The 24,998-nt window shown below is 40.0% G+C and overlaps 2 protein-coding genes and 2 long non-coding RNA genes across 6 annotated transcripts in view; 1 reads left to right on the top strand and 3 right to left on the bottom strand.

Moving 5' to 3' along the window:
* The window catches only part of LOC311001337 (butyrophilin subfamily 3 member A2-like), a 207,195-nt gene that overhangs the window by 80,416 nt on the left and 101,781 nt on the right, over positions 1–24,998 (top strand). The gene's annotated exons all lie outside the window — the stretch shown is intronic.
* The window catches only part of LOC311001384 (uncharacterized protein), a 104,551-nt gene that overhangs the window by 14,221 nt on the left and 65,332 nt on the right, over positions 1–24,998 (bottom strand). Inside the window, exons 5-7 of the mRNA XM_083992469.1 lie at positions 7,325–7,387; positions 7,158–7,211; positions 6,349–6,411 (exon numbers count right to left, since the gene is read on the bottom strand). Coding sequence (XP_083848595.1) covers positions 6,349–6,411; positions 7,158–7,211; positions 7,325–7,387 — 180 coding nt within the window. The remainder of the gene's footprint in view (positions 1–6,348; positions 6,412–7,157; positions 7,212–7,324; positions 7,388–24,998) is intronic.
* The window catches only part of LOC311001398, an 80,447-nt gene that overhangs the window by 51,482 nt on the left and 3,967 nt on the right, over positions 1–24,998 (bottom strand). The window lies entirely within an intron of this gene.
* On the bottom strand, positions 13,800–14,983 carry LOC311001388. Its single transcript, XR_014596161.1, has 3 exons — positions 14,811–14,983; positions 14,007–14,294; positions 13,800–13,907 (listed from the first exon to the last, which is right to left on the bottom strand). It is a non-coding gene; the product is annotated as an uncharacterized lncRNA (long non-coding RNA).

The raw sequence follows: 24,998 nt of genomic DNA, 5'->3' as shown, positions 1-24,998 counted from the left end.
CTGTGACCATGTAATAATATGAGGTTTCTCTCAGTGTCTGTCTAGAATGGAAACTGTATGTAGGGAAATTGTCACATATCTGATAACGACCCTTATTGACTTAATCACATGTGACAATTAAACAACCACCTTAAAGCATTCTAGCTTTTCCAGTCCATCTCCAGAACTTCTACTCTTTGACAAGGAGTTGATCTGTCACAGAGTTTATTTGATTACTCATTCGTGTGTGATAATTCTACCTTGGAAAGATATTTGGGTTCTGTCACATTTATCTATTCTGTTATATAATGTCCTCTATTCTTCTAGCTGTATACAATTGTTATGGTTAGGGTTAGGGCATTTAATTGTTCACTCAGTAAGTGATTCACATAAGTGTGAGTAAGTTTGTACCTAAGGCCAGGTTCAGACTACACATTTTGTTTGTCTTTCACAATGGTCACCATGTCAGATTAAACAATCACAGTGGCAGAAGGTCTTGCAGTGTCCAAGCAAATAAAATAAATATCTAACATAGACTTTCTGTTGGGGCATCCTATAGCATCGTAGACACAAAATTGCTGGTCGTCAGTTATGTCACACTACATCAGTTCGTCATTCCTGACACTGGAGATGTGTGGGCCATGACGAAATTGTGTGAAAATTGTAGTCTGTAGTCTGATCCTGGCTTAAGTTTCCACATGTTGTTCAGGTGGCTCAGTGATCCTGGAGAGTCCTGCTCTTCCTGTAATGGAGGGAGATACTGTGACTCTGCGCTGCAGAAACAAGACGACTTCCACCAAAGCTGTTTTCTACAAAGACAACATCCCAGTGAACAACAGCGCTGCCATGGAGGTGACGATGAACGTCTCCAGGTCTGATGAAGGACTGTACAAGTGCAGCATCCAGGGAGCTGGAGAGTCACCAGAGAGCAGACTGACTGTCACAAGTGAGAGAGAATTTATATACACTGATGACATTTTCTATCCAGAAGGTCAAATGTGAAGATCAGTTTGTAGCTGAAGGTGAAACATTTTCCACTGTCTTCTTACAGCAGTTTATTTCTGTCGTCTTTGCAGAACTCCACAGAGACACTTGTAGAGACACTTGTCTCTACTCAGACAACATCATCCATGTCCTTCTCCTCATGAGGATCATCTCAAGCGTTGTGATAATAATTCTGTTGCTGCTGCTGCTGGGACGACTTCACTGTGGGAAACTCGGACATTCACAGAAAAAACACTGACAGAAACACAGGAAGCTCTTGAAGGACACACACACAGTGCTGTGGTGTGTTTTAATTTGATCTGTGTGTGTGACTTGAGGTTTTTGTGCTGGCTGTTGTCACCAAGGTGAAAAACCACAGTGAGACGAGACACGTACACGTAGCTCTGTCAGAGCGTCTTCAGGGTTTTATTTAGATGCTACAGATGTCGTTAAAACACGTTTAGTCACATGAGAAACTAAAGACACGGTCACAGTTTTAACTACGTTGAAAATCATAAAGACCAGCTGTGGTGAAGACTGTTATTCTGTACATGGCTTCATCTGCTTTTACTTCCGTAATGAATCAGCAAATACATGAATCCCCTTATAATTAAAGGATTGTAATGACTGCTTTGCTAAAGTGAGTGTGATACTTTTAGTCTAAGGTTTTTCACATTGACAGGACATTATTGTGTCTTTTATTGTGGGTTAAAGCAAAGTGTAAGTTATTCTGGACTCCACACAGAGAAAATATCAATATGTCTTATAAAAATGTTCATGTTACTGATTTCATAATTTGAGACTTTTTGTATAAACAAACACACGTTCTATACAACAGTTAAACTGATTTTATTTTTTATAACAAAGACCTAAAGTCACCGTTCAGTATAAACATAATAAAAGTTTACATCTTTACAAATTCCACACATTTTCTACATTTCAAAAGAAACATGAATTAGTTAAATTAATAATAATAATTTTAAAAACCAAACATCTTTAAAGGAGCTGTATGTAAGAAACCAGAGACTAAGGCATCATGTTAATTTGAAATACTGATCTAACTGACAACAATACTGTGGCACAGTCAAAATATTCACATTTAAACATTTTATTTGCAGCTTGCAATCATGTTTATGTTTTGATGTTGTGTTTTGTCCTGTTGCGCCACCCGCCGCTCTCTCCCAATCACAGCGTCAGTGGCATTTCGGCCTCCAGGTTGCCAGTTAGGCAGCAAGCTACCACTGAGCTGCAGCTTATTATATCACATTTCCTTGATATAACACGGGAGAAATCAGTGGCCTGTTACTCTGCCGTCTGATACTCTGCCGTCAGAGCAATAAAACAGAGTAAAAAAGCTAAATATTCATCAACAACCTGCTGAAACTACAGAAATGTGAACACATAGGAGATGTTTTTACTATGATAACAGATGTAGATGTACTGCTGCTTCATAGTCTCACTGCAGGTAGTAACTAATGCAGTCTAACGTGTTTTAGAGAGACGTGATCTTTACTTTGAAACTGTGAGTGAGTCTCTGGGTACCATAGCAACAAAGCTGGAGCAGAGCAGAGGTTAGTGTGTGGATATCTGGCAACCTGGAGTCTGGGGGGTGAGGGGGAGGGGAAACAACACACTGCTGTGTTTTGAATTTGACTGCAGCAACAGATTTGGCCACAGTCTTACTGTACATACAGCTCCTTTAATTGAAGTCTTTGTAAAAATCATCTTTCATGTATTTCAGCGTCTTCACCTCTGCTTGACTCCGCCACAGAATAATAAGACAGGAAACAATGACCGTCAACAGTGAAGATAAAACAACCTGCATCGTGAAAACCATAAATCATAAATGACATAAAGACACAGGAAACATGAAGATGAAACTGAAAACACCTTCACACTCAAGGTTTCAAACATCTTCAATTTTAATTTAACCGATTTTTGATTTGATACAAAATTCAACCGGATTACAGTACTCATCGTAAAAATAAAACAAACAAGTGATAACGTCTACACAGATGTTGTTCTACAATAAAACTGTGAATAATTCATCATAAATTAAATCCTCAGACTGTGTTAAATCAGCTCCAAAGACTCTGCCCTCACTGTCTTTATTATATTCTATTGATGGATGAATCCGTTTTCATTCTGATCTATTCTTTGTTTCTCATGTGTATAAGCAGTTATGACTTTACTGTAATGTCTCACTGTTACAGTGTGTTGTGTTATTTGTGTTATTATGTGTGGAATTTCATGAACCTGAAACAAAATATTAAACTACATCAGCAAACATCTTCAGAGTTATTGGTGATAACGATGACATGTCTCTTCATCCATAATCTGTAACAAAAAGCATAAAGTTGTTGTGGATAAAATTATCAAAATATAACATAAGCAGACAGATGTGTTGTAATAAAATATTAGATTATATAATGTAACATGATGTCAGACCTCTCCTCTTGAGTTTATAAGTGTTGCTTTAACCAGATCTCCATATTCCTTTTTACACTCTTCATCATTTTCCCAGATCTGTGAATGTAGAGTTAGAGAAGACCAAAGCTGTGAATTGTTGTCTCCATGACAGAAACCCTGTGTTCACCTGCAGCTCTTTGACATATGAAGTGTGTTTGTCACACAGAGTACAGCTCAGGCTGTGAGGAAAGTCCTATCATGTTTCTGTTGCTCTGTGGAAATTGTAGAGTCTAGTGTTTGTAGAGGTTTGACCGTCCATCACTTCCCCAGCTTCATGGATGTGAAGCAGTAAATAGTCAGAATGTCCCTTTAAGCAGGAAATGAGGAGGAAAAAACAGAGAAGAGCTACATCAAGAAATATAAAACAACTTTTAACAACAAGTGAGACTCACAATCTCTGTCTCTCCTGGCTGACAAAAGTGATACTCTCCGTATGTAATGGTCAGAATTTCCTTGCTGAACTCCAGTTTTACCTGCCAGTTCTTCAGCAGCAGGTTCTGTTTGAAGGAAAGTGGATCATGTCAAACAGGAAGTGACAACATGAGACTGACTAAATAACCATGAAGGACAATAATCACTAAACTTCACTAAGAGTTTCTTCTTGTTGATAAAGGAGAAGCTCAGCTCAAATCCAGCTTCTACTGGGAAACACACATTTCTTCTCTGATCATCAGACAACAACTTTACCTTAGAGGAGTCGTTTCTGAGAAAAACATTGCCGTATTGGTTTATCCAAAAGGTGAAGACTTTGTCTGGTTCCTCCTGTCTCTGCTGGCTGGATGTCTGATGGAGGAGGAAACATCCAGTTAGATGTGTGAAGCAGTGAGTGGAGGTGGATGGAGGAGAAGATCAGCTGGTCTGTTTCCTTCAGTCATGTTGTTTATCTGCATGTTTTACTCTCTGACTCCTAAACCTCCACCAACTCCACCAACATGATGTTTACCACCAAAACCACAAGAGTCCACTTCAGGAGCTGCTTCCTTCACAGTCTGAACACTGACTGGAAACTCTCTCTGCTCCACTCAGCAGCCATCCTGACTTCTTCATCACCATCCTGTTTCATAGTCTTCCTCATTTAGACCATGTGCTCACAGTGTCGGCCATATTGTCCTTGTCCCCCGGCAGACACACACACGCGCGCACACACACACACGCGCGCGCGCACACACACACACACACACACCTTTATAGCTACTGGTGTGTTTAATGCTGCCGACTTGTTCCAGTGTTAACTGACTGTTGATCTGCTTATTTTAATTTATAAATAAATTATAAATTATAAATTCAGTTAATACAGTTGTTCAACATAGGTAATGTTGCTTCAGATTCTCTAAAGAGCTGACTAATAACTGAAACACAATCAGTCACGTAAGTAGACGCCTGTGTCCCTTAACGACCGAGCGACAGAAATGATTTTCTAGTCCCAGATGAGTGAACTCTGAGCTGACGTTAAAGGGATAGTTCACCCTAGAATGATATTTCGCTCATTATCTACTCACCCTCATGTTGACTAAGGGCTGGAAGAATTATCAGAGTCCACCGTCCCTTCTCTGAGTTACAGGGGGTCTCGGCGTAGCAGTGCATTTCAATGCAATGGTTGCAAAGCGACACCGGAGCTCTTCGTAAAAAAACACACACAAAAAAACATCCAAATACCTCCATGATGCTCGTATGTAATGTCCGTCTTGTGCTGAAGCCCCAAATTGCGTAATTGTCCCGAAAAAAATTAAATAAGTCTATATTTTAAGCTTGTTTGTAGCGGAAGCTTCTCGAAGCTCCTCTTCCTGGTCCGTCCAAATCTCGCGTGATTTGCGCCGGCGTCAGTGCGGTTACTGCGAATCACGCGATATTTGGACGGACCAGGAAGAGGAGCTTCGAGAAGCTTCCGCTACAAACAAGCTTAAAATATAGACTTATTTAATTTTTTTCGGGACAATTACGCAATTTGGGGCTTCAGCACAAGACGGACATTACATACGAGCATCATGGAGGTATTTGGATGTTTTTTTGTGTGTCTTTTTTTACGAAGAGCTCCGGTGTCGCTTTGCAACCGTTGCATTGAAATGCACTGCTACGCCGAGACCCCCTGTAACTCAGAGAAGGGACGGAGGACTCTGATAATTCTTCCAGCCCTTAGTCAACATGAGGGTAAGTAGATAATGAGCGAAATATCATTCTAGGGTGAACTATCCCTTTAATGTTTTATCACGGTCTCTGACTTTCCAAAACTAAATCAATACCACACAAATAAACATGCAGTTATACTTTTATCGCCCAAGTTATAACAAAGATGCTGATTTTTTTCCTTTCACTGGTGTGACTTCTACAACCACAAACTCTGCATGTATTTGAAGTTATAGTGCCGTGTCATCAATACAACTGATGGAGAAAGTGAAACATTTCGATTACTCCGGATTATTTACTGTACGTAAAAGCCCAAAAGCCGCAAAAGTAATATTTTTAGTGATGAGTCAGGTGTGCTGTCATGCTGATTTGAGCACATTCTAAATGTTTTGTTAAAATTGAACAGATGTACTGTAATAAGTTGTTCAACATAATGTTGCTTCATGCATGAGGCAGAACAGTTTCCTTACTTCTTCTGTTGTAGCACATGAACCCGCAACCTTGGGATCTGTCTGAACCTTCCCTTCCATCTCTTTCTTCATCTTCTCCACCTCTTTCTCCATCTTATCCACTTCTCTCTCAGCTTCCTCCTTCTTCCTGTTGGTCTCAGCTTGGTTTGTCTCCAGCTGGGATTGAACAGAGACATGGACAGAGACTCAGTGTTGGACCAGCTTTGTCTTAAAGACATGAATGTGACACATGACTCAGTGGAGACACTCAGCTGTCTTCTCTTATTGTTACAAACATGTGGACTGGAGGAAACTAAGAAAACCACTGATTGAACAGATGAACCTGTTTGTTCTTGGTCTCCAGCTCCTTCTTCTGACTCTGCAGGTCTCTCTGCTGATTTTCCATCTGACCAAAGATAATGTGGGACAGTTTTACTATTTAATCATCAATTGAGACTATAAAATGTAACATACAATATAATAAACATTAGTTCAATCAGAAAACTCTGGAATGAAAAGAAATTATTTATTGAGTATACTGTAAGCATAGCAAGTTGAAGAACAGCATGGATAGCATATTCTTGAGCATGGCTGCAGCAGGTTTGGCGTCAGGCTCTGACTCATATTCGTTCCCGGACCCCCCACAAGGGATCAAGAGACAGAGCCCACAAGTGAATGCTGGGGAGGTGGTGGGTTTGCAAAAACCTCATGGGCAGCAAGGCAGCAGCAGAATAGAGAAGGCAGAGCAGCAGCGGAGTAGCAGCAGAAGCATAGCCAAGGGATGAGCAGGTAAGATGGGGAGATTTAAATAACCCGCCCTATTTGGGCGAGGGGAGCATGTGACTGATCAGCTGCTCAGGATGGGCGCAGCCTGAGTTGTCTGCCTGAACTAGCTCTGCAGGCTTTGCATCATTAGATTAGTGTTATTCTCATCAGTTGTTTACACGTGTTCTTAACTGTTACAAAACAACAGTAGATTAAAACAAAATGCTGATCAGTGTTGATCAGATTGTGTCTCAGGACAATGAACAGATTTCCTTCTTCTCTCTAGAGACTCTTGAGCTTCACAGTTATTTCCTGTCTCAGTGTTGTATGAAGTAGATAAAGAGAGAGAAGAAGAGACAGCTCATTGATTTAGGTAGAAACATGAACCTCTCTGATCTTCTCCTCCAGCTTCTTCTTCTCTTCCTGGAGCTGCTGCTCCAACTGGGAGGAAGGACAGAGAAGAAGAGAGATGATTGATGTGATTTAGTGAATGAAGACACAACATTTAGGTCTGTGTGGATTCTCATCTCAGTTTAGTTGTTGAACAGATGAACCTGTTTGTTCTTGGTCTCCAGCTCCGTCTTCTGTCTCTGCAGGTCTCTCTGCTGATTTTCCATCTGACCAAAGATAATGTGGAACAGTTTTACTATTTAAGCATTAAAAAGGCAAAAAAAAAAAAAAAAGAAACAATATAATAAACATCAAACAGATTAATTTTATTCTCAGTAGTTTTTACTTATAACTGCTACAAATAAAGTAGATTAAAACAAATAGTTCACATAGACTTCATCATCTGTTGAGATTTTTGATCAGATTGTGTCTCTCAGGACAATGGACAGATTTCCTTCTTCTCTCTAGAGACTCTTGAGCTTCACACAGTTATTTCCTGTCTCAGTGTTGTATGAGGTAGATAAAGAGAGAGAAGAAGAGACACTCAGCTGTCTTCTCTTATTGTTACAAACATGTGGACTGGAGGAAACTAAGAAAATCACTGATTGAACAGATGAACCTGTTTGTTCTTGGTCTCCAGCTCCGTCTTCTGTCTCTGATGTTCATCTTCTTGTTTCCTCTTCTCTCCCTGGAGCTGATGGAGTTCAGCTTGTTTCTGTTTCAGCTGAGAGGAAAGAGAACAAAGTAAAGATGAAGCTGGTGTTTTGTCTTTTCATTGATCCATTTGATAGAAAAAACATATTAATGATAGTTAAACTTTTGTTTCTTTAAGTCAACAACATCCAGTGTCCTGACGAGGAGTGAGGTTTTTAAAATCACTGTGTTCAGTTTTAGAAAGAGAAACTGAACAAAAACATGAGCTGCTGAAATAAATCGTTGTGTAAAAGTCAAATCTGAACCTCCTTGTTCTTGGTCTGGAGCTCGGCCTCCTTGGTCTCCAGTTCCATCTCCAGTCTTTCTACTTCCTGCTCAGCTTCCTCCATCTTCTTTTTCTGTTCTCCTTTGGTTTGACTCTGGATCAGAAGAAGAACATGTGACTGAACTGACTGTCCAATGACTCCTATAGAAACAAATGCAGCATCAGGTCGGTGCTGAACTTTTCTGTGTCTTGTGGTTGGTAACATGTGGTTTCTCCTCAGAGGAGACTGAACCAGTTCAGATGTTGTGTTCATGAAGTTCATGAAGAAAGTGAAGCAACAAGCAGCAGAGAATCAGTCTGTGTCTCAGTGTTGATCTCATTCACAGTCTACAGCTGAGAACCTTTCCTTGAATGTAAATAAATCAAATTATATACTATTTAGAAACAAAAATAAAAATTTTCCTGAGCAGGATTTGAAGCTGCAAATTAATAATATTGAAATTGAACAAGTTTCATGTGCAAAATTTCTTGGTGTACTTGTAAGATTGTCCTGGGGAAACCATATTGAGTATGTATGCAAAATAATTATGAAGTCATATGGCATTATTAGAAGAGTTTCTTCCTTAGTTAATCAGTCCTGTCTTATGACATTATATTACAGTTTAATTTATCCATATTTGACATATTGTAACATTGTGCTTCATATTCTTCGTACCTTAATCAGTTATTTTCAGTTCAGAAAAGATTCTTGAGAATGATTTCAAATTCTACTAATCAAGCACCATCTGCACCCTTATTTAGCAAATTTAAACTTTTATCAATTTTTTCTATTAACTCATTGAGTGCCGCGCTCCTTTCCAAAGTTTTAGTCAAGTGTACCGGCAATTTAGACCATTTTTGACGATTTTTGTAGAGCCACAGTGTATTCTATATTATTGCCACCAACACATACTGTGGCTCAATTGAAAGGTTTAACTTTATGCTTCAAGTGGCCACAAACCGTTTGTTTCTACGTGCCTCCGTTCCTGAGAAAAGTCAAGCTAAACATGGCTGGGTTTCACCAAAATCCCTCCTTTTTTTCTAGAAAAGGAGATAGAACGTCTTTTATGAAAGCTGCTCTGTTTGTGTCTGTCGCTCTTCTGACACTCGCATTTCTGGATCAAAGGGCTCGTATAAGATAAATATACACAACAATTGTTGTTCTATTCACAAAACCACCATCGGGGGCGGGGGGGGGCGCCACTAAACAACAATAACACAGACGCACCGTGCCGTGTCACAGCTTCTCCCCGCGGAACGTGAGGGTCAGTCGGCCACCGCGGCTCGCGACCACCGGTCCCGCCGGTGGTCGCGGTCCTTCTGTGGTACGGGTCGGTGATGCCGGTCTGCTTTGGCCCAGAGACCATCAGATTTTACCGCGGGAGGACTTTGGGGAGGACACGGTGTTGCTCCAGATGAAGACCGGGCGGGACAGTTGGCTGAGAGCTTCCTGGTTCAGCTCCGAGCTGCTGCAGCCTCGCGGGTGAGAGCAGAGCAGCTGCTGCATCCACATGCAGAACTCGTTTGCAGAAGCCGAGTTATGATAAAAACTCCCAGATCATGAGCTGTCATGTGACTTTGATCGTCATCTATTTCAGTTCTCCTCGTCGTAGAGTCCCCAAATTTACATATAATGTGTATTAAAGTGTCTATTTTCATAATTTAAAAAAAAAGCAAAAAACGTAAAATTACGTTTTTGGCACTCAACGCATGGGAACGAAAAACGAGAAATTACGTGGTTGGCACTCAATGAGTTAATGTGTTTCAAACATGTCTGTTTATGTTTAAGTTCATTCATTACAAACAAGACATTCCAGGCACTTTTCATAAGTTTTTTCTGTTATCATCAGATATTCACTCTTATTCAGTGAGAGGTCGGAAGAACTTTCATTTACCTCTTTGTCGTACCTCCAGTCATAAATCTTTTATCAAATTTCTTGGCCCCCAACTCTGGAACTCTTTAGATAGGTCTCTTAAGCTTATATCATCCTACAAAATGTTTAGGACTAGTTTGGTGAGGTATCTTCTACTCAGGCAAAAATAATACTCTGTCTAGTATAATTGAAATTAATTTGTAATTTTATGGATATTTTTTGTTTGTTTGTTTATTGTGTTTTTTCTTTGTTTCTTTCTCTTTTTTGCTTTTCTTTCCTTTTTCTTTTTCTATTGGCTGATTTGTTTTAGTGATCTTGTATTGAGGGGGAGGATTTTATATAAGCCCTTTGGGCTTCTTTTCCTCTCCTGCACAATTATTTGTCTTTGTATTATTAAATTAAATTCTTGTTTTATCATTGTGCATATGAATAAAATAAAAATAAAATAAACAGCTGATGAGATCATCAATGACTTTGGTGTTTAGTTCATGAGGAACATCACAGAGTTTCACTGGGTTCATGATGTCAGGACTTACTAGAGGATGAAGGAGAGACCGGGTTGGTGTGTTTCTGATCGTGTCCAGCTGTGAGGGAGGAAGGAGAGACAGACAGAGACATGATGACACTTTAAAGTCTCTGGTCAGTTCTACAACCCAGGAGCTCATTATACAGCCAGTGGACTTTATCTGAGACATCATGTCACTGAGTGGAGGAGAGATGAAGAAAATCAACTAGACATGTGAATCAATGCTGAAGGATCAATATGAAGAAATAAACCTCTGACTTCTTGGTCTTCAGCTTTTTCTTCAGCTCCTTCAGCTCGTCCTCTGTCCTCTGATTGTCAGCTTGTTTCTCTTGAATCTGGGAGGAGAGAGAAGATGGAGACCAGATGACAGACATCTTCATTTCTTCATATTTAAAACCACTGACACTGAAGGACAAACTGAAATCAGTCAGTTATATTAGTGAAGAGGAGACCAACCTCTTTATTTTTGGTCTCCAGCTGCTCTCTCAGGGTCTCCACTCTGTTTTCAGCTTCCTTCAGTTTCTTCTTTTCCTCCTCTTCCTCCCTCCTCCATTGTTCCTCCCTCTTCTCCTGCTCAGATTTCTGGTTCTTTAATTGAAACATGAGGCAGTTGAACAAAGACAACAAAAGAGAAAAAATTATAAAAACTTGTTTTGGATCATTTCAAAAGCATAATTTCCACTATCATTATTCCTCAGAAGTGAGTAATCTGTTCATTCATTACTTTTCTCAGATCTTGTTTTTACATCTAAGACATTTATTTACTTTTCTCTCTTCCCTGAAAACTCTTGTTTCTTTACTTACAACATTTTTCATCTTTTCCTCATTTATCTTTTTCTCATCCTTCATTTCCACTGTCTCTTCTGTCAGGAGCTTCTTTCTCTCTCTTTCTACTCCATCACTTTCATCCCTCTGGTTCCTCCTTATTTCTGTGTAAAACCAAAACAATTTAATTACAAAATAAAATACATTCACTTTATTCACTTTGATATGAGAGTTTAAAAATAAACACCTGGAACTATGATCAAATTGAGCTTAAAGACCGGGTAAACCAAATTCAGTATTTTTCTTCTTATCATATTAATTAGGCCTTAAATGTGTCCCTCTAAACATGTAAAAAATATTTTTCCCATTCATCATTTCCTTGAGGAGCTAGGCCTCAGAGACTGTTCTGTGTGCAGGTTTAGAATGGGCGGGCTTATAGTCTACTTGCCAGCCCATAGGGCCCCATTGTGAACCCGGAAATGTTGAGTACCCCAAAGTTTTATGTTAGAAATATATAGTATGGGTCCCCAGTATTCAGAAACTGCCGGATGCTAACTTATATATATTGGGCAATTAGCACAATTGACATAATTAGCATAAATTAGCATCATTTCCTATATGGGCAATATTTCAACAAAATTGACTTGGCTGATCTGGGCAATATTGGAGTGGTTTTAGGGGTTATTGATGATGCTGAATCCATTTCTGACATTTTCAAAATTCAAAATGGCTGTCTAAACCGGAAGGGACCAGATTGAATTCCATCAAAATCGGCCCACTGGCGGTTAAAATCTGGTCACTTCCGGTTTAGACAGACATTTTGAATTTTGAAAATGTCAGAAATGGATTCAGCATCATCAATAACCCCTAAAACATAAGTTAGCATCCGGCAGTTTCTGAATACTGGGGACCCATACTATATATTTCTAACATAAAACTTTGGGGTACTCAACATTTCTGGGTACTCATTGTTGGCAAGTAGACTATTAAGTCTATGACCGCTTTACGTAAAGCGAAAGGGTTAAACCCGCCCCCTGCTCTGCTCTACATATAAATACATTCAACCAACTGACTTCAGAGGTTTTCCGTCCCACTTGCTCTTCTGTCTAGCTGAAACACGTGAAACAGCCAGCTAACTAAACGTAGCTCATGTTCACACACAGGGGAGACCACTACTGTCTTGTTCCTTCATACAACGAGTTTACAGCGCTAACGTTAACGTATTCACACCGTGATAAACAGCCGTCACCGCGGGGAGAGAGGCTCCTCCGGTCACACACCCCTCGCAACGTTACACACACACAGCAGCAGCAACAACAACACCGTCTTTTGACCAGAGTCTCCCTCATTAACACACTGTCCGACCAAACAGCCTCCACTCACGCACACAACCAGACACACGGGAGACCAGAGCAGCCATACTGTACAATCACAGACAGAGAACACCGTAAAAAAAAAAAAAAAAAAAACTCCGCCGTACCACACGTCCGAGCGGACACACAGCTGATCAAACCATTTCTTACCTTCACTCTGGTGTCTAAAAACAGGCAGCAGCAGCATAGTCATCCAGCACCAACAGTTTATTAATCCACCGATCGATATTATTCCCGTTTTGATCGTTACTCGCGGTCTGCCCGTTTCCTCCGTTTGCATTGTGTGAAAGAGAAAAAAGTTTTTAGCCGCGGTAGCAGACGTAGCCTCCCGGCTCCACTGTGTTGTTTCCCCCGGTCTCCTCCCACCGGGACACGGCTGCTGCTCAACTCGGACGCGGTGTCACGGGCGCCGGGCGGTCTGGACCGGGTCTGGACTCGGTACCAGGTCCAGAGATGATTCACTGTCTCTGCTACTGCTTCTCCTGTCAGGACACTTGAAGCTAAAGCTAAGCTAAAGCTAAGCTAACGTTAGCTAAAAACTTTATTTATTTTTTTCACACAATGCAAATGGATGAGGAACGCTGACCGGGTAACGAGATGTAAACGGGAGCAGCATGGTGATTATAACCTGTTGCAGCTGGATGACTGCTGCTGCTGCTGCTGCTGGGACTGTTTTAGACACCAAGAGTGAAGGTAAGAAATATTTCCTTTAGGTTTATCAGCTGTGTCAGTGCTGAGGACTGGGGTGTGTGGTGGGGTGTGTTTGAGGTCACGTTTAGGTTGTGTATCAGAGACGGTCAGTGAAGTCCAGCTCTGCTGCCATGGGGCTGGTTTCTTTGCCTGCAGCACGACCATATCGCGACACGCCCCCACCGTCCGGAACCAGAGAAAACTGCTCATTTATTGACAACTTTGATGCAGAATTTTATATACTTAACGACTTTTTTAGTCCTCCAAATTTGACAGAGTGGTTAATAATATATTTTCCTGTGGTATTATAAACTTAAAACACATATTTATTCTTGGTTTACCCGGTCTTTAAATGACACAGTGTCACATGTACAGTAACAGTGAACTTCTCTGTTCCCACCACTAACTCAGTCTTTCCATAGTTTATTTGTGACTTACTGATGTTTCGTCTCTTCAAGATACAACATACAAGAGAGCTAATGATCATGATGGAAACAGCCAGAGTAACAGCCAATCCAGTGATGACAGGAGAAGAACTGGACTGGACCTTAAAGAAATCATCTGAAATGAGACAACACACAATCAGATCAGATGGTGTTTGTGTAGAACTAGACCTCAGCTGTTTGAAACTAACACAGTGTTTAAATGTAGAGTTTTGACCTGGAACATGAATGTGAGTGTCTCTGGTCTGGTTGATGGTCTTCTGTTGGACTCTACAGGTGAAGCTGTTGCTGTGTCTCTTCTCCACAGTCACTCTGCTGCTGACAGTATAGAGGACATCAGGACCTCTGACTGTCTCTGTAGGTCCAGCAGAGAGCAGCTTTCCCTCAGCGTCCAGCCACAGCAGCTCAGGCTCTGGATACCAGCCTTTAGACTCACACTGTAACACCACTCCCCCCTTGTCTTTGTCAGTCCCTGCTAAACTGAGGACAGGTGGCGAGGCAGCACCTGGAGATGAACAACAGGAACATTTCAAAATAAGAGTCAGGATTGTGAAGATAATTATTTTTTAATTTAAAAACGTGAAGCTTGATGTGAGTTTTCTTCGAAACATGGTTCCCTTTTGGCCATAAACAGCTTAAAACTTGACCTCAACAGTTGGTTTCTGAACAACTGTTGAAGTCATTGTGATAATTTACAGATTGAATTGTTGTCAAGTTCATTCATATGAAAATTTAACAGGTTCTTGAAGACAGACAGAGACACCTCTGCTCTGATAGACTTTGGTCTCTTCTTCCACCATCAGAAAACCACAGACCAGAACAGTCTGGACTGAGATGGTCTTGAGTAGAGATGGTGATAACAGACCACAGTCACTGCAGGAACACAGTGGCTGAGAAGGGGCATAAAGCTGAATGACTAAGTTCAAGATGGTGCAACATCCAGACGGATCCCTCAAGGCAGCTTCACTGGATTCACTGACTGGACGACACCAAACTGCTCACACAGTATTTCACTACGTACCAACAAGAAGCTCAACGAAGGATTCTTTTTTATTCTCTGGAATGAAACATTTGTATCTTCCTTCGTCACCAGGTTTCACTCTGGACAGTTTCAGTGAAATGTTTCCGTGCTTCAGTTCATCAGTGAACAGTGATGTTCGTCCTGAGTACGATGGATGTTTTTCATCTACGAGCTCTTGACGAGCACGCCACACATAGACAGCGCTGGGATCCAAGTTAGACCTCGTCCACTCCAACAACTTGGCAGTAACATCCTCAGCAGGTTCAAGGTGACACGGCAAAATGATGTCCTCGCCAACTGTTGCCACTATTGGCTGAGAGGGAACAATTAACTGAGACTGACCTGAAAAGAGAAGATATTAATTAATTTTTGCCCCCGAAGCATTAGGTTGGGATTTGTTTTCTTCACGATATTACATTGGTGACCCCAGATCTGACATGTTAATACATCACAGAATCAATACAATGTTCAACCAGCAGATGAAACAACTCAGTCATTCTCCATGTGCATCATGGAACAAAGCATTAAGTAAACATTAGAGCATACATTAAACAAAAAAAAATTGATCATGAGTGTTCAAAAAAGATTTTATTTGCTCCAAAGCAGGATGTTTTCTGCTTGTACTTGTATGAACTTACCTCCAGCAAAGGGCACCAGGAGAAGGTGGATGACCAGGACACTGATGGTTGTAAGTGGAGACTGAATGGAGAGTCCAGCCATCTGATGAAACATTATGTAGATCTGAAAATGTAAAGAAACCATAAACACATCAGTGTGCACACAACAGCGCTAAGACTGATCACTGGGGGAGATGATTTGGTGCACACGGAGGAGGTGCAGAGGCTGACAGTCAACAACTTGGCACTTAAGGCCAGGAAAACAGAAATAGATGAGCATCTACTTCTTGAGTTTTGTTTTTGAGAGTCTCTCATGGACACAAAACACAAACTCTTTGATCAAGAAGGCACAACAACACTTATATTTCCTGAGAAGCCCCCTCAGGAAGATTAATCTATCAAAGAAGGTCCTGATGTCCTTCTATCACTGCTTCATTGAGAGCATAATGTCTGACATGGCTTTCTGGTGTGTTAGCTCCATAGCTAACCAAAAGACTTTAGGAATCATAAACACAGCTTGAGGAAAGTTGATGTGTGCGTTTGTGAAAATAAATCAAATCAATCAAAGAACCACTTCACACCGACCAGCAGAAAATATCAAAGGACTCACTCCACCCTATCCCAACCAAGACTCTACTGGCCCATTAAAACATGCACCACCAGACTGTTGCCAGTTTTTATCCCAGAGCCTTCACCACATTAACTCTTAACTAAAATAACACATACTGGACACTTGAACTCCTACACTAAACTCTACACTAAAAAGCAACGGCTGAGCCTTTTTAAGTGAGTGCAATTTTGTTGTATTCTTTCGTTGGTATGTATATGACAATAAAAGGAACCTCATCAAATAGACTTTTAAACTCACGTTTAAACTGCATTAAAAAGTCCAGTGAAAAAAAAAAAATTCTGAGCAGCCTTCAAAGTAAAGGGCATTCTGGGGACAGCTCTCCACTCCGACACACCTCCACTTCGACACCCCGCTGTTCCGAAATACCCCCACTTCGAAACACCGCTACTCCGACACCCCCCTCCTCCCCCCCGCAGCTGTCCAAGGTGCTGAACCGCGTGACGTTGTTTACATTCTGCTTTGTGGCTTGTCTGTGAAACGTGCTGCTCAGAGACTGGGCAGATCTGTCCCACTTTCTCCCCGACACAGTAAAAGAAATACACTTTTTTTCTTTTTCTCCACCCCTCTGCTCCGCTCGAGCGCGGCTGAAGCCGGCTTGAGCTCACACGGGCGCGAGGCTGCTGCAGCCGCCGCTCGCGCTGACAGCTGACTGAGGGAGATGCTTTGGTTGGGCTTAGGCAATGAAGAAAGGAGTTGGTTAAGTTTAGTAAAAAGACCAGGTAGAGGCTAGACAGGCTAAGCATAATGAACATTATATGTCATGAAGTATTTGCTTGTTTTGCAGTTAATTATGCACATGATCCGTTTGACCCCAAAAAGGAAAAAAGGATCAATGCGCACTGCGCACTGGGGGTTTTCCCCAATAGCCTTTTCGGAGTAGCGGGGTCTTTAGAAAAAATAGAAAACCCCGCTATTACGATGAATGGAAGTCTATTGTCGGAAAGACGGGGCTTCGGAAAGGCGGGGTGTAACCGGGCATTCTCATTGTCCTGTCTGTTAGCTAATTCTACCACCCAGTTCCCCAGTGAAGTTATAAACTGCTCATTTGTCAACGTCTTCCGATTTTTACCGTAAGCTACAACAAACAATGAACAGCACCTGCTTCCTTTGTGATTTAAAGTCACATGCATGCTTATTTGATACAGTGTTTAAATCCTGAACAAATGAGAGCTTTTGGCACTACAATAATGTAATGGTTGCATTTCTTCACTGCACAGCTCATATATCCAGCCATCAAAAGCAGACTCCATACTGTAGAGTTCTTCAACAGCTGCATTTCTGTTTACCTAAACTTCATTGCTGAAATATATTGTTTTGAAATAAAATGTATTGATGCTATCGGACTTGTATCATATTTTATCCTACACTAGAGCTCTTTCTATAAAACACTTTGTCCTCATCACGTCCACATGTGTAATAATCTATGGGAGGCGATGAAATCTGACAGTTTACTACCAGATGGATATACTGTAGACATGTTCATGTATAAAGCTGATATATTTGGAATTCATTCCATATGTGGATACAACTTTTCTATAGACACCAAAGCTTTACAACATATCAATAGTTTATATAATGTGTAACTGTTGTCAAATATAGAACCACTATATCAAAAATCTAATCAAAAATATCTAAAAATCTAAAATACAAGAAAAATTATTGAGAACACCACGTACCTGTTGTTCGATGTGTTGCTCATTTCAACTGACGACAGGTGTAAAGTCTGTAAATCATTTAGTGACTCATGATCATAATTTGCTCCAGTTTGTCAACTGCAGAAACCTTCGGACTTCAGAAGAATCAGAACAAGGTTGTACAATTTAAATAAAAACACAAATTGGAAAGAAAATTAAATTAATGAAACATAATCATATACATATTCTTACAGAATTTGAAGCTTCACAATTAATCAGATAGTTTCATTCAGTTTTAAATGCAAACATGATATCCAGAGATCAGTTTGATTCTGAATGACTGGACAGCTGAACTTTGACCCTGTTGCTAGGTAACTGATCATCATTATAATATAAAACAGTTGCAATCAAACGTTCCATAAATCATTATGTTTTGTTTCTCTCAGTGCATTATCTTGCTAATCTTACCCGGGAGGTGTGGGTTCAATCCCCGCCCGGGCCCTCTTCACCTTGCCACATTCTGGCGTTGTTGGCAGGATCCATGTAGCACTAGTGGTGGGTCCATGGATTCCTAATATGTGTGGCAGCCTGCGCGGAAGCACGAGGACGTGCTTGTGAAAAGAGGGGGAGAGATGTGACAGTTGAGGTTCCTGTCACTATGCCTCCAATTGATCATGTGCCCTGGCTACTTGGCCAAGGGGATGTCCCTTTGGGTGACTGGCAAGCGCGCATGACTCTTACCCGGGAGGTGTGGGTTCAATCCCCGCCCGGGCCCTCTTCACCTTGCCACACTAACAAGCTAATTTGGGGATCTGAATTGGTGACGAGACTATATCATATGCACACCTGTTTACAAATCAATCAGTGTCAAGTGTAGAGAGACGCAGCAGTAGGTTATGAGGATAGGACGTTAATATGTCATTAGGAGTGAAACCAGAACAAACTGGATCAAATATATACTATCAGACCTCCAGGTGTTAACTATAACTCTTGAGTCTTGGCTCATCCAGAGATACTATTACAGTTTTTCTTGATTGTTTACACACATTTTCTGAAAGCATGCCTCATACTCTCAGAACTCTACACACAAATCCAAAAACACACACACAATGGGCAAAACCCCTCACTGCTCCTGCAAAATGAAACTTCACATTCAAAACAATGTTATTTATTCTCAAAATGCTATTTTAGTCTCAAATGACACACACAAACCATCATATGACTAGACATTTATAAGAACCAGTTGAACACTGATGTGCTCAGTGTAAAACACTATGATGAATGGAAAACACTTCTACTCCATTCATCATAATGACTTAGGCTTTTTTTTTTACTGCAACTACAGACAGTACATATATACTGTGAATGTGTTGTAAAATTTTAGAAGATTGTTTTGATACTCTGAACACTCAAATACACGGTAACAAATGAAATACAGTAAGACGCGACCGAGGTGGTCGTGTGACGATGCAGCCGTGCTGATCTGACCACAAAAGAAAAAGCTGGTCAGCTGGTTTACGGCCGGACAATTGTGAAAGACTGAACACATAATTTTGACAAGATGAGACTGTAACATGTAGCTCACCTAGTAGAGCAGCACTCTTTGTAGTCAAAGACTTTGTTCTAGTCTAGGTTTGAATCCTTCCATCGACATGCAATTTTGGTGATCAATGCATTTTCTTTTCTCATCATCATTATGATCACTGCTATATATATATATGTGTGTGTGTGTGTTTGTGTTGTGTGGCCTCTCTCTCTGTTTGGTTTCTCTCTTTTTGGTGTCAGTCCATCACTGCCTGTTATGTTTCCCTTTTTTGCTAAAGCTCTGATTGCTAAATGTAAAACTGTGTGACAGGTGTTTACCCATGTGATGAGTCAGTGTGCATAGTAGGGAAACTAACTTTAGAATTTTGAATAACAGTGTGTTACTCGTGAAAACAAGAGATTTTCTTCATGAAAATTGTGCCAAATGCAGAGAATTGTGTGTAGTGTTTTGAAAAAAGTGTATTATAGAACTGCAAATTGAGTGTAAAGCAGGAATTGTGCTTGTAGTTTAGCAGACTTAGTTCAGGGGGTTGGTGCATGAGTTAGATGTTGAGGCCATTGTGCCTCAAGAACCAGAAATTGTGTGTAAACAATCGAGAAAAACTGTAAGACATACTAAGCAAGGACATTGAGGTAATGCACACAATACCTGGATGTGCAAACTGGACTGGTTCTTGAACAAAGATGTTGTGTAGGAGGGACAGGCCCAGTTCAGTTCAGTCCAGAGCTTTTAATCTCCCACAGAGGGACATTTGTTTTGCAATGGTGTTATAACACAGAGACAATGAACAGAAAGATGCATAAAAGGAGGACAGAAGAACATAAAACCCATAAAACCATAATGCTTGAGTTAAGATCCAATAAAAACAGTTTCCATCTATTTGGCCAAAGGAGCCTCAGGCCCTTTGACCTCAGCAGTGAAAAATTGAACATGTTTCATCAGTCAGTGGTGACAGATGTACAGTGTTTCTGCTGCCATCTGCTGGAGCAGCAGAGTCTGACCTGAACAAAGGAGACTGGACAAACCCTAACCCCAAACTGGTTAAAACAAGGAACTAACCAGTGATGTCACGTCTCAACACCACCTCAGCCTCTGAGCCCCTGCCCCCCTTCTGCAGCAGCATCAGAAATAACCTCCACAGGAAGAGGAAGTTGTCACGTACGTTCTACTTCAGTTGTATTTCAGCTCAACGCTCAGTCTGCAGCAAGACGACATGGAGGTCACAGCTCTCTGCTTCAGACTGTGTGAGTACTCAGTGTCACATTTCTTCTCTTTCTGTCCTCACTTTTATCTGTTGCTGCTCATCAAAGCATCTGTTGCTGATTTACAACATTGCTCCTTTGTTTCTCCAGTGATGCTTGAATTTCTTCTGCTGGAGACACAAGTTCAGAGTCTTTATGCTCAGGGAAGTGGTGAGGAACTTGTTTTTGCTGTTTTTTTTGTGTGTGTTTAATTCTTTATGCAGAATTCGCTTTGTGTAAAGATTTGTAGAAGAATGCTTAATGTTCTGTTTTATCTCCGATGAGATATTAAAAAAAAAATCACAAATGAACTTGATGACAAAGACTCCCACTTTACCCATGTATGTTAATCCATTTGAATTTAGTTCCTCTTGCATATATCAAAATAAAAGTTTTGGATGTTTTATTTGTGAACGTTCAGGTACAGCTTCTCTTCGTATCACTCCAGACCGTCTGCAGTTCTTCGTACTTGAGCGTGTCTTTTTCCATTGTGACGGGACTGATGGTTCTGCTCGGTTGAGAAGGGCCAGAGACAAAGGGGAATTTACTCCAGCGTGTGACATGAAGAGGACATCATCAGGGTCGTCCTGCTTTGTTGCTGGACTTTATCTATCAGACAGTGGAGAATACTGGTGTGAGACTAAAGGAGGAGAAAGCAACAGCATCAACATCACCATCACTGGTAACCACTATAGATCTACTGTTCACATAGAATAATCTGAGGTTTCTCTTAGTGTTTATTCAGGATGAAAATCAATAGGTAACAGTCCACTGAGCCTATTTCATGTCGTAAATCAAAGAATACAATATTTTTTGAATATGAATAAACATCATCTCATGATGAAACTGGATCTATCTAGTAATGACAATTAAACAATCACCTAATTTAATCTAGCTTTATCATCTTCTCACAGTTACAAGTTATTTTTTTCACTAAATTTTGCTTGTCTCTTCTACCTTGTAGAGATTTTTAGGGTTTGTTTTTATTATTATTCTTTAGATGTTGCCACATTTACTCTATCCATATTTTCATGCATTTAATGTTTCACTTACCTTATGTGGTCTTCAGGAGGCTCAGTGATCCTGGAGAGTCCTGCTCTTCCTGTGATGGAGGGAGATCCTGTGACTCTGCGCTGCAGAAACAAGACGACTTCCACCAACCTGAAAGCTGTTTTCTACAAAGACAACGTCACAATGAACAACAGTCCAACAGAAGAGATCAGAATGAACAAAGTCTCCAGGTCTGATGAAGGACTGTACAAGTGCAGCATCCAGGGAGCTGGAGAGTCACCAGAGAGCAGACTGACTGTTACAGGTGAGACTATAACAGAGAAGTAAAAAGTGTAACATTTAACATTTTTTATTATCATTTCTTTGTGTTTATGGAAAATCTGTACAATATACAGTACTTGCATTGGATTTTGTCAAATATATATTTACATGTAGGCTATGTAAGCACATGAACATAAATATATTCAAAACCAGTATCAGTGTCAACATCATTTATGTGTTTGGCCCATAACAATGAGGATGAAATCTTAAATACAACAAATAATACCATGTTCATCATATAAATATTTAGAATTTATCTCAACATAGATCATTTCAGATGTATTTGTATAACAAACAGAGGATGGTGAATATAAAACAACATTGTTTAGATATGTAAATGTAAATTAAATAAATATAACAATGATGTAGTATTCAGTCCATACAAATGTGTATGTATATTATATTGTAGAAATATAATACAATCCATGTAGATATTATATGTGCAAATGAAAAATGTATTTATGAAGTTTTTTAAATAATTAAATAAGAAATCCTGCCTATGTAAGCAAAGATTATCTTTGAATGCAACCTAAAATTCTAGTATTCTAGTATAGCTTTCATTTATCGCAATGTTTAAATATATTTTACATTTCGAACAGGATCTGGCCAGAGTGAACTTTTCCTCTGTTTTGTTAATTTTTTACAGATATTTGAGCAGTGGTTTGGGAGTATTAGGGCCAGGCCAAAAAAAAAAAGAAAAAAAAAGCCAGCCCGCCCAAAAAAGTCCAGTTCCAGTTATTTCATTTTGTACGAATGCGGCCACCTTCTCCAAGTTTGTGCGGTTTATCCTCCTAAACAAACCAAGTTTCCGACTCAACGTCCTTATTCTTATGACCACACCGTGTTTATGAGCCAAAAGAGAGAGAATTTTCTTATTAAGCCGATTCTGAGGTACAGCTTAATCAAGGCTGTAGAGGCAGCCGCCACCGACTATAGTAGTGTTTGATATTTTCTCAATTTATTTATTTTCATGCCTGGCCCTTTTTTTTGGGCCGTAATTTTTTTTTGTTTGTTTTTTTTTTTGGCTGGCTTTTTCTTCTGCCAATTTTTTTTTGTTTTTTTGCCTATCTTTTTTTAAATTTATTTTTTGGCTGGCTTTTTTTTTCTCCGTATGTTTTTTTGTTTGTTTGTTTGTTTTTGCTGGATTTTTTTTTTTTTGCCTAGTTTTTTTTTCTTTCTTTTTCTTTATGCTTGGCTTTTTCTTTTTGGGGGCTGGTTTGTAGATATGTGAGTGTTTCTGAATGTACTAATGTTAAAAGAAAGTCCTGCAGCAGGTGTAAGTTTTCATCATGTGTCCACCAGCTCATGAAGAATCTGTCTCCAATGACTCTGACTCTACAAACCACCGTAGCCTGCAGTTGATCATCATCATCGTCGTCTCGACTGTAGCCCTGATGCTGCTGCTGCTGCTGCTGCTGTTGGGGTTTCTCCATGTTAACAAACACAGAGGTGCAGAGAAGCAGATACTTCTCCCTATAATATACTGTAAGTCAATGATTTCTATCTTTTTTCTATTGATGTCAATAATTATTCTTTTCTTTTCATCAGTTTGCTCAAAGACGTCAAGAACATCAAACTCAGGTGAGTTTTCTAAGTAACGTGACTCAGACAAACAAGTTATAATATGATGTTTGTATGTATAACCTGTCCACCTGTCAGCCTTCAGTCTATTTATAATTTATAAATTTTCTCTGTGTTTCAGTTTCAGGAGTGGACGATGCAGATGATCCAAATAGTTTGACGTATGCAGCTGTTGTGACAAAGAAGAGAAAGAACTCAGGTTAACTAGATTTTTTTTTTTTTCTTAAGCACAATGTGAAACAAACAACAAAACTTTTCACAATGTGTTCATTATCTAGGTCGAGCACTGAGGAGGTTAAAATAAGAAGAGGAGTCAGTGGCAGTTGAAGCGGTCGACTCTAACGTCTGAATGATTTCTCTCTCTGTGGTCTGTTGTTTTAGATGCTGCTGACACTGGTGAGAGTTTGAACGTCTGCACTGAGACAAACCACAGCAGAGAAGCACAGACAGAGAACGGTAAGAGGCCTGTTCAGACCTTCACTCTGTCACCACCAGTATATTTATAACCAGATGTAGAAGCAGACCTACTGTCAGTCACACCAACATGTACCATTAACAAACACACTAATGATTTAACACGACTGTGTTGAATTGAATTCTTTGAAATTGTACTTTATGTGTTAAAGGCTATGTTCAATATAAATTCTACTTGTTTCCAAAGCAGAACCAGGATCATCCAGATCCAAGTCTTCTCAGAACCTCAGAGCACCCAGTGAACCACAGGATGAAATTGTCTATGCAAGTGTCCAGGTGAGACTGATGGTCAAACCTAAATGATAAATTATTGATCATTTGGTGAGTCATGCATAATTATTAGAAAATACAAAGTTCCCTAAAGCTCAGAGTGAAATCTTTATTACTTCTTTATTTATAATCTAATCACCTAAGAAAGACCCATTCAACTAAAAATGCCACTGAAGAAAGCTTAGTGGAAAGTTGAGCAAGTGACTGTTGAGTTTGTCATAATTTACCACAGATATAATCTTTTTGTCTTACAGTTCACAGAAAACAGACACGATTGACGACTGATGAGAGAGAGAGAGATGGTTTGTTGGAGAGGAAATGACCAAGGATGAAGTTTAATCTTGTTTATAACTGATCCTGTACACTTCTGATGGTTTGTTTTCAAGCTTGACACATAAAAACTGAATTTTGAATCACATATGACATATACCACCTTAAGAACAACCTGTTGTTTGGTGAATTTCATATTCCCCGCTCCGATAGAGTTCATGAATCATTAACAGATCATTGACCTATTATTCTTACTCTGATCAGTTGTAGAATTTCATGAAATCTTTCAGTATATTGATCATGGGTCTGTTTCCTCACACCAGTGATGGAACAACGACTTTGCCTCAGTTGTGTTTGAGGTGTCTGACCTTTGTGTGTCACATGTTGATGCTTCAAGTGTGTGTTGTTGGACTTTCTGTCTCTCAGGTTAAAAACCACAGAGCTACTGACTGACACATCAACTATTCATATAAAGACACTTGTTGTTTTTAGACGATGCAGATACTGCTGATCATTTGAGCTTCTCACATACAAACCACATGAGCAGATGTTTTTAGCCAGTGGAGAGACGTGACACAGACTTGGTTTGACT

This window comes from Trachurus trachurus (assembly GCF_905171665.1).
Source record: "Trachurus trachurus genome assembly, chromosome: 18".
NCBI classification, from domain to species: Eukaryota; Metazoa; Chordata; class Actinopteri; order Carangiformes; family Carangidae; genus Trachurus; species Trachurus trachurus.
This window is presented reverse-complemented; position numbering and strand designations above follow the sequence as displayed.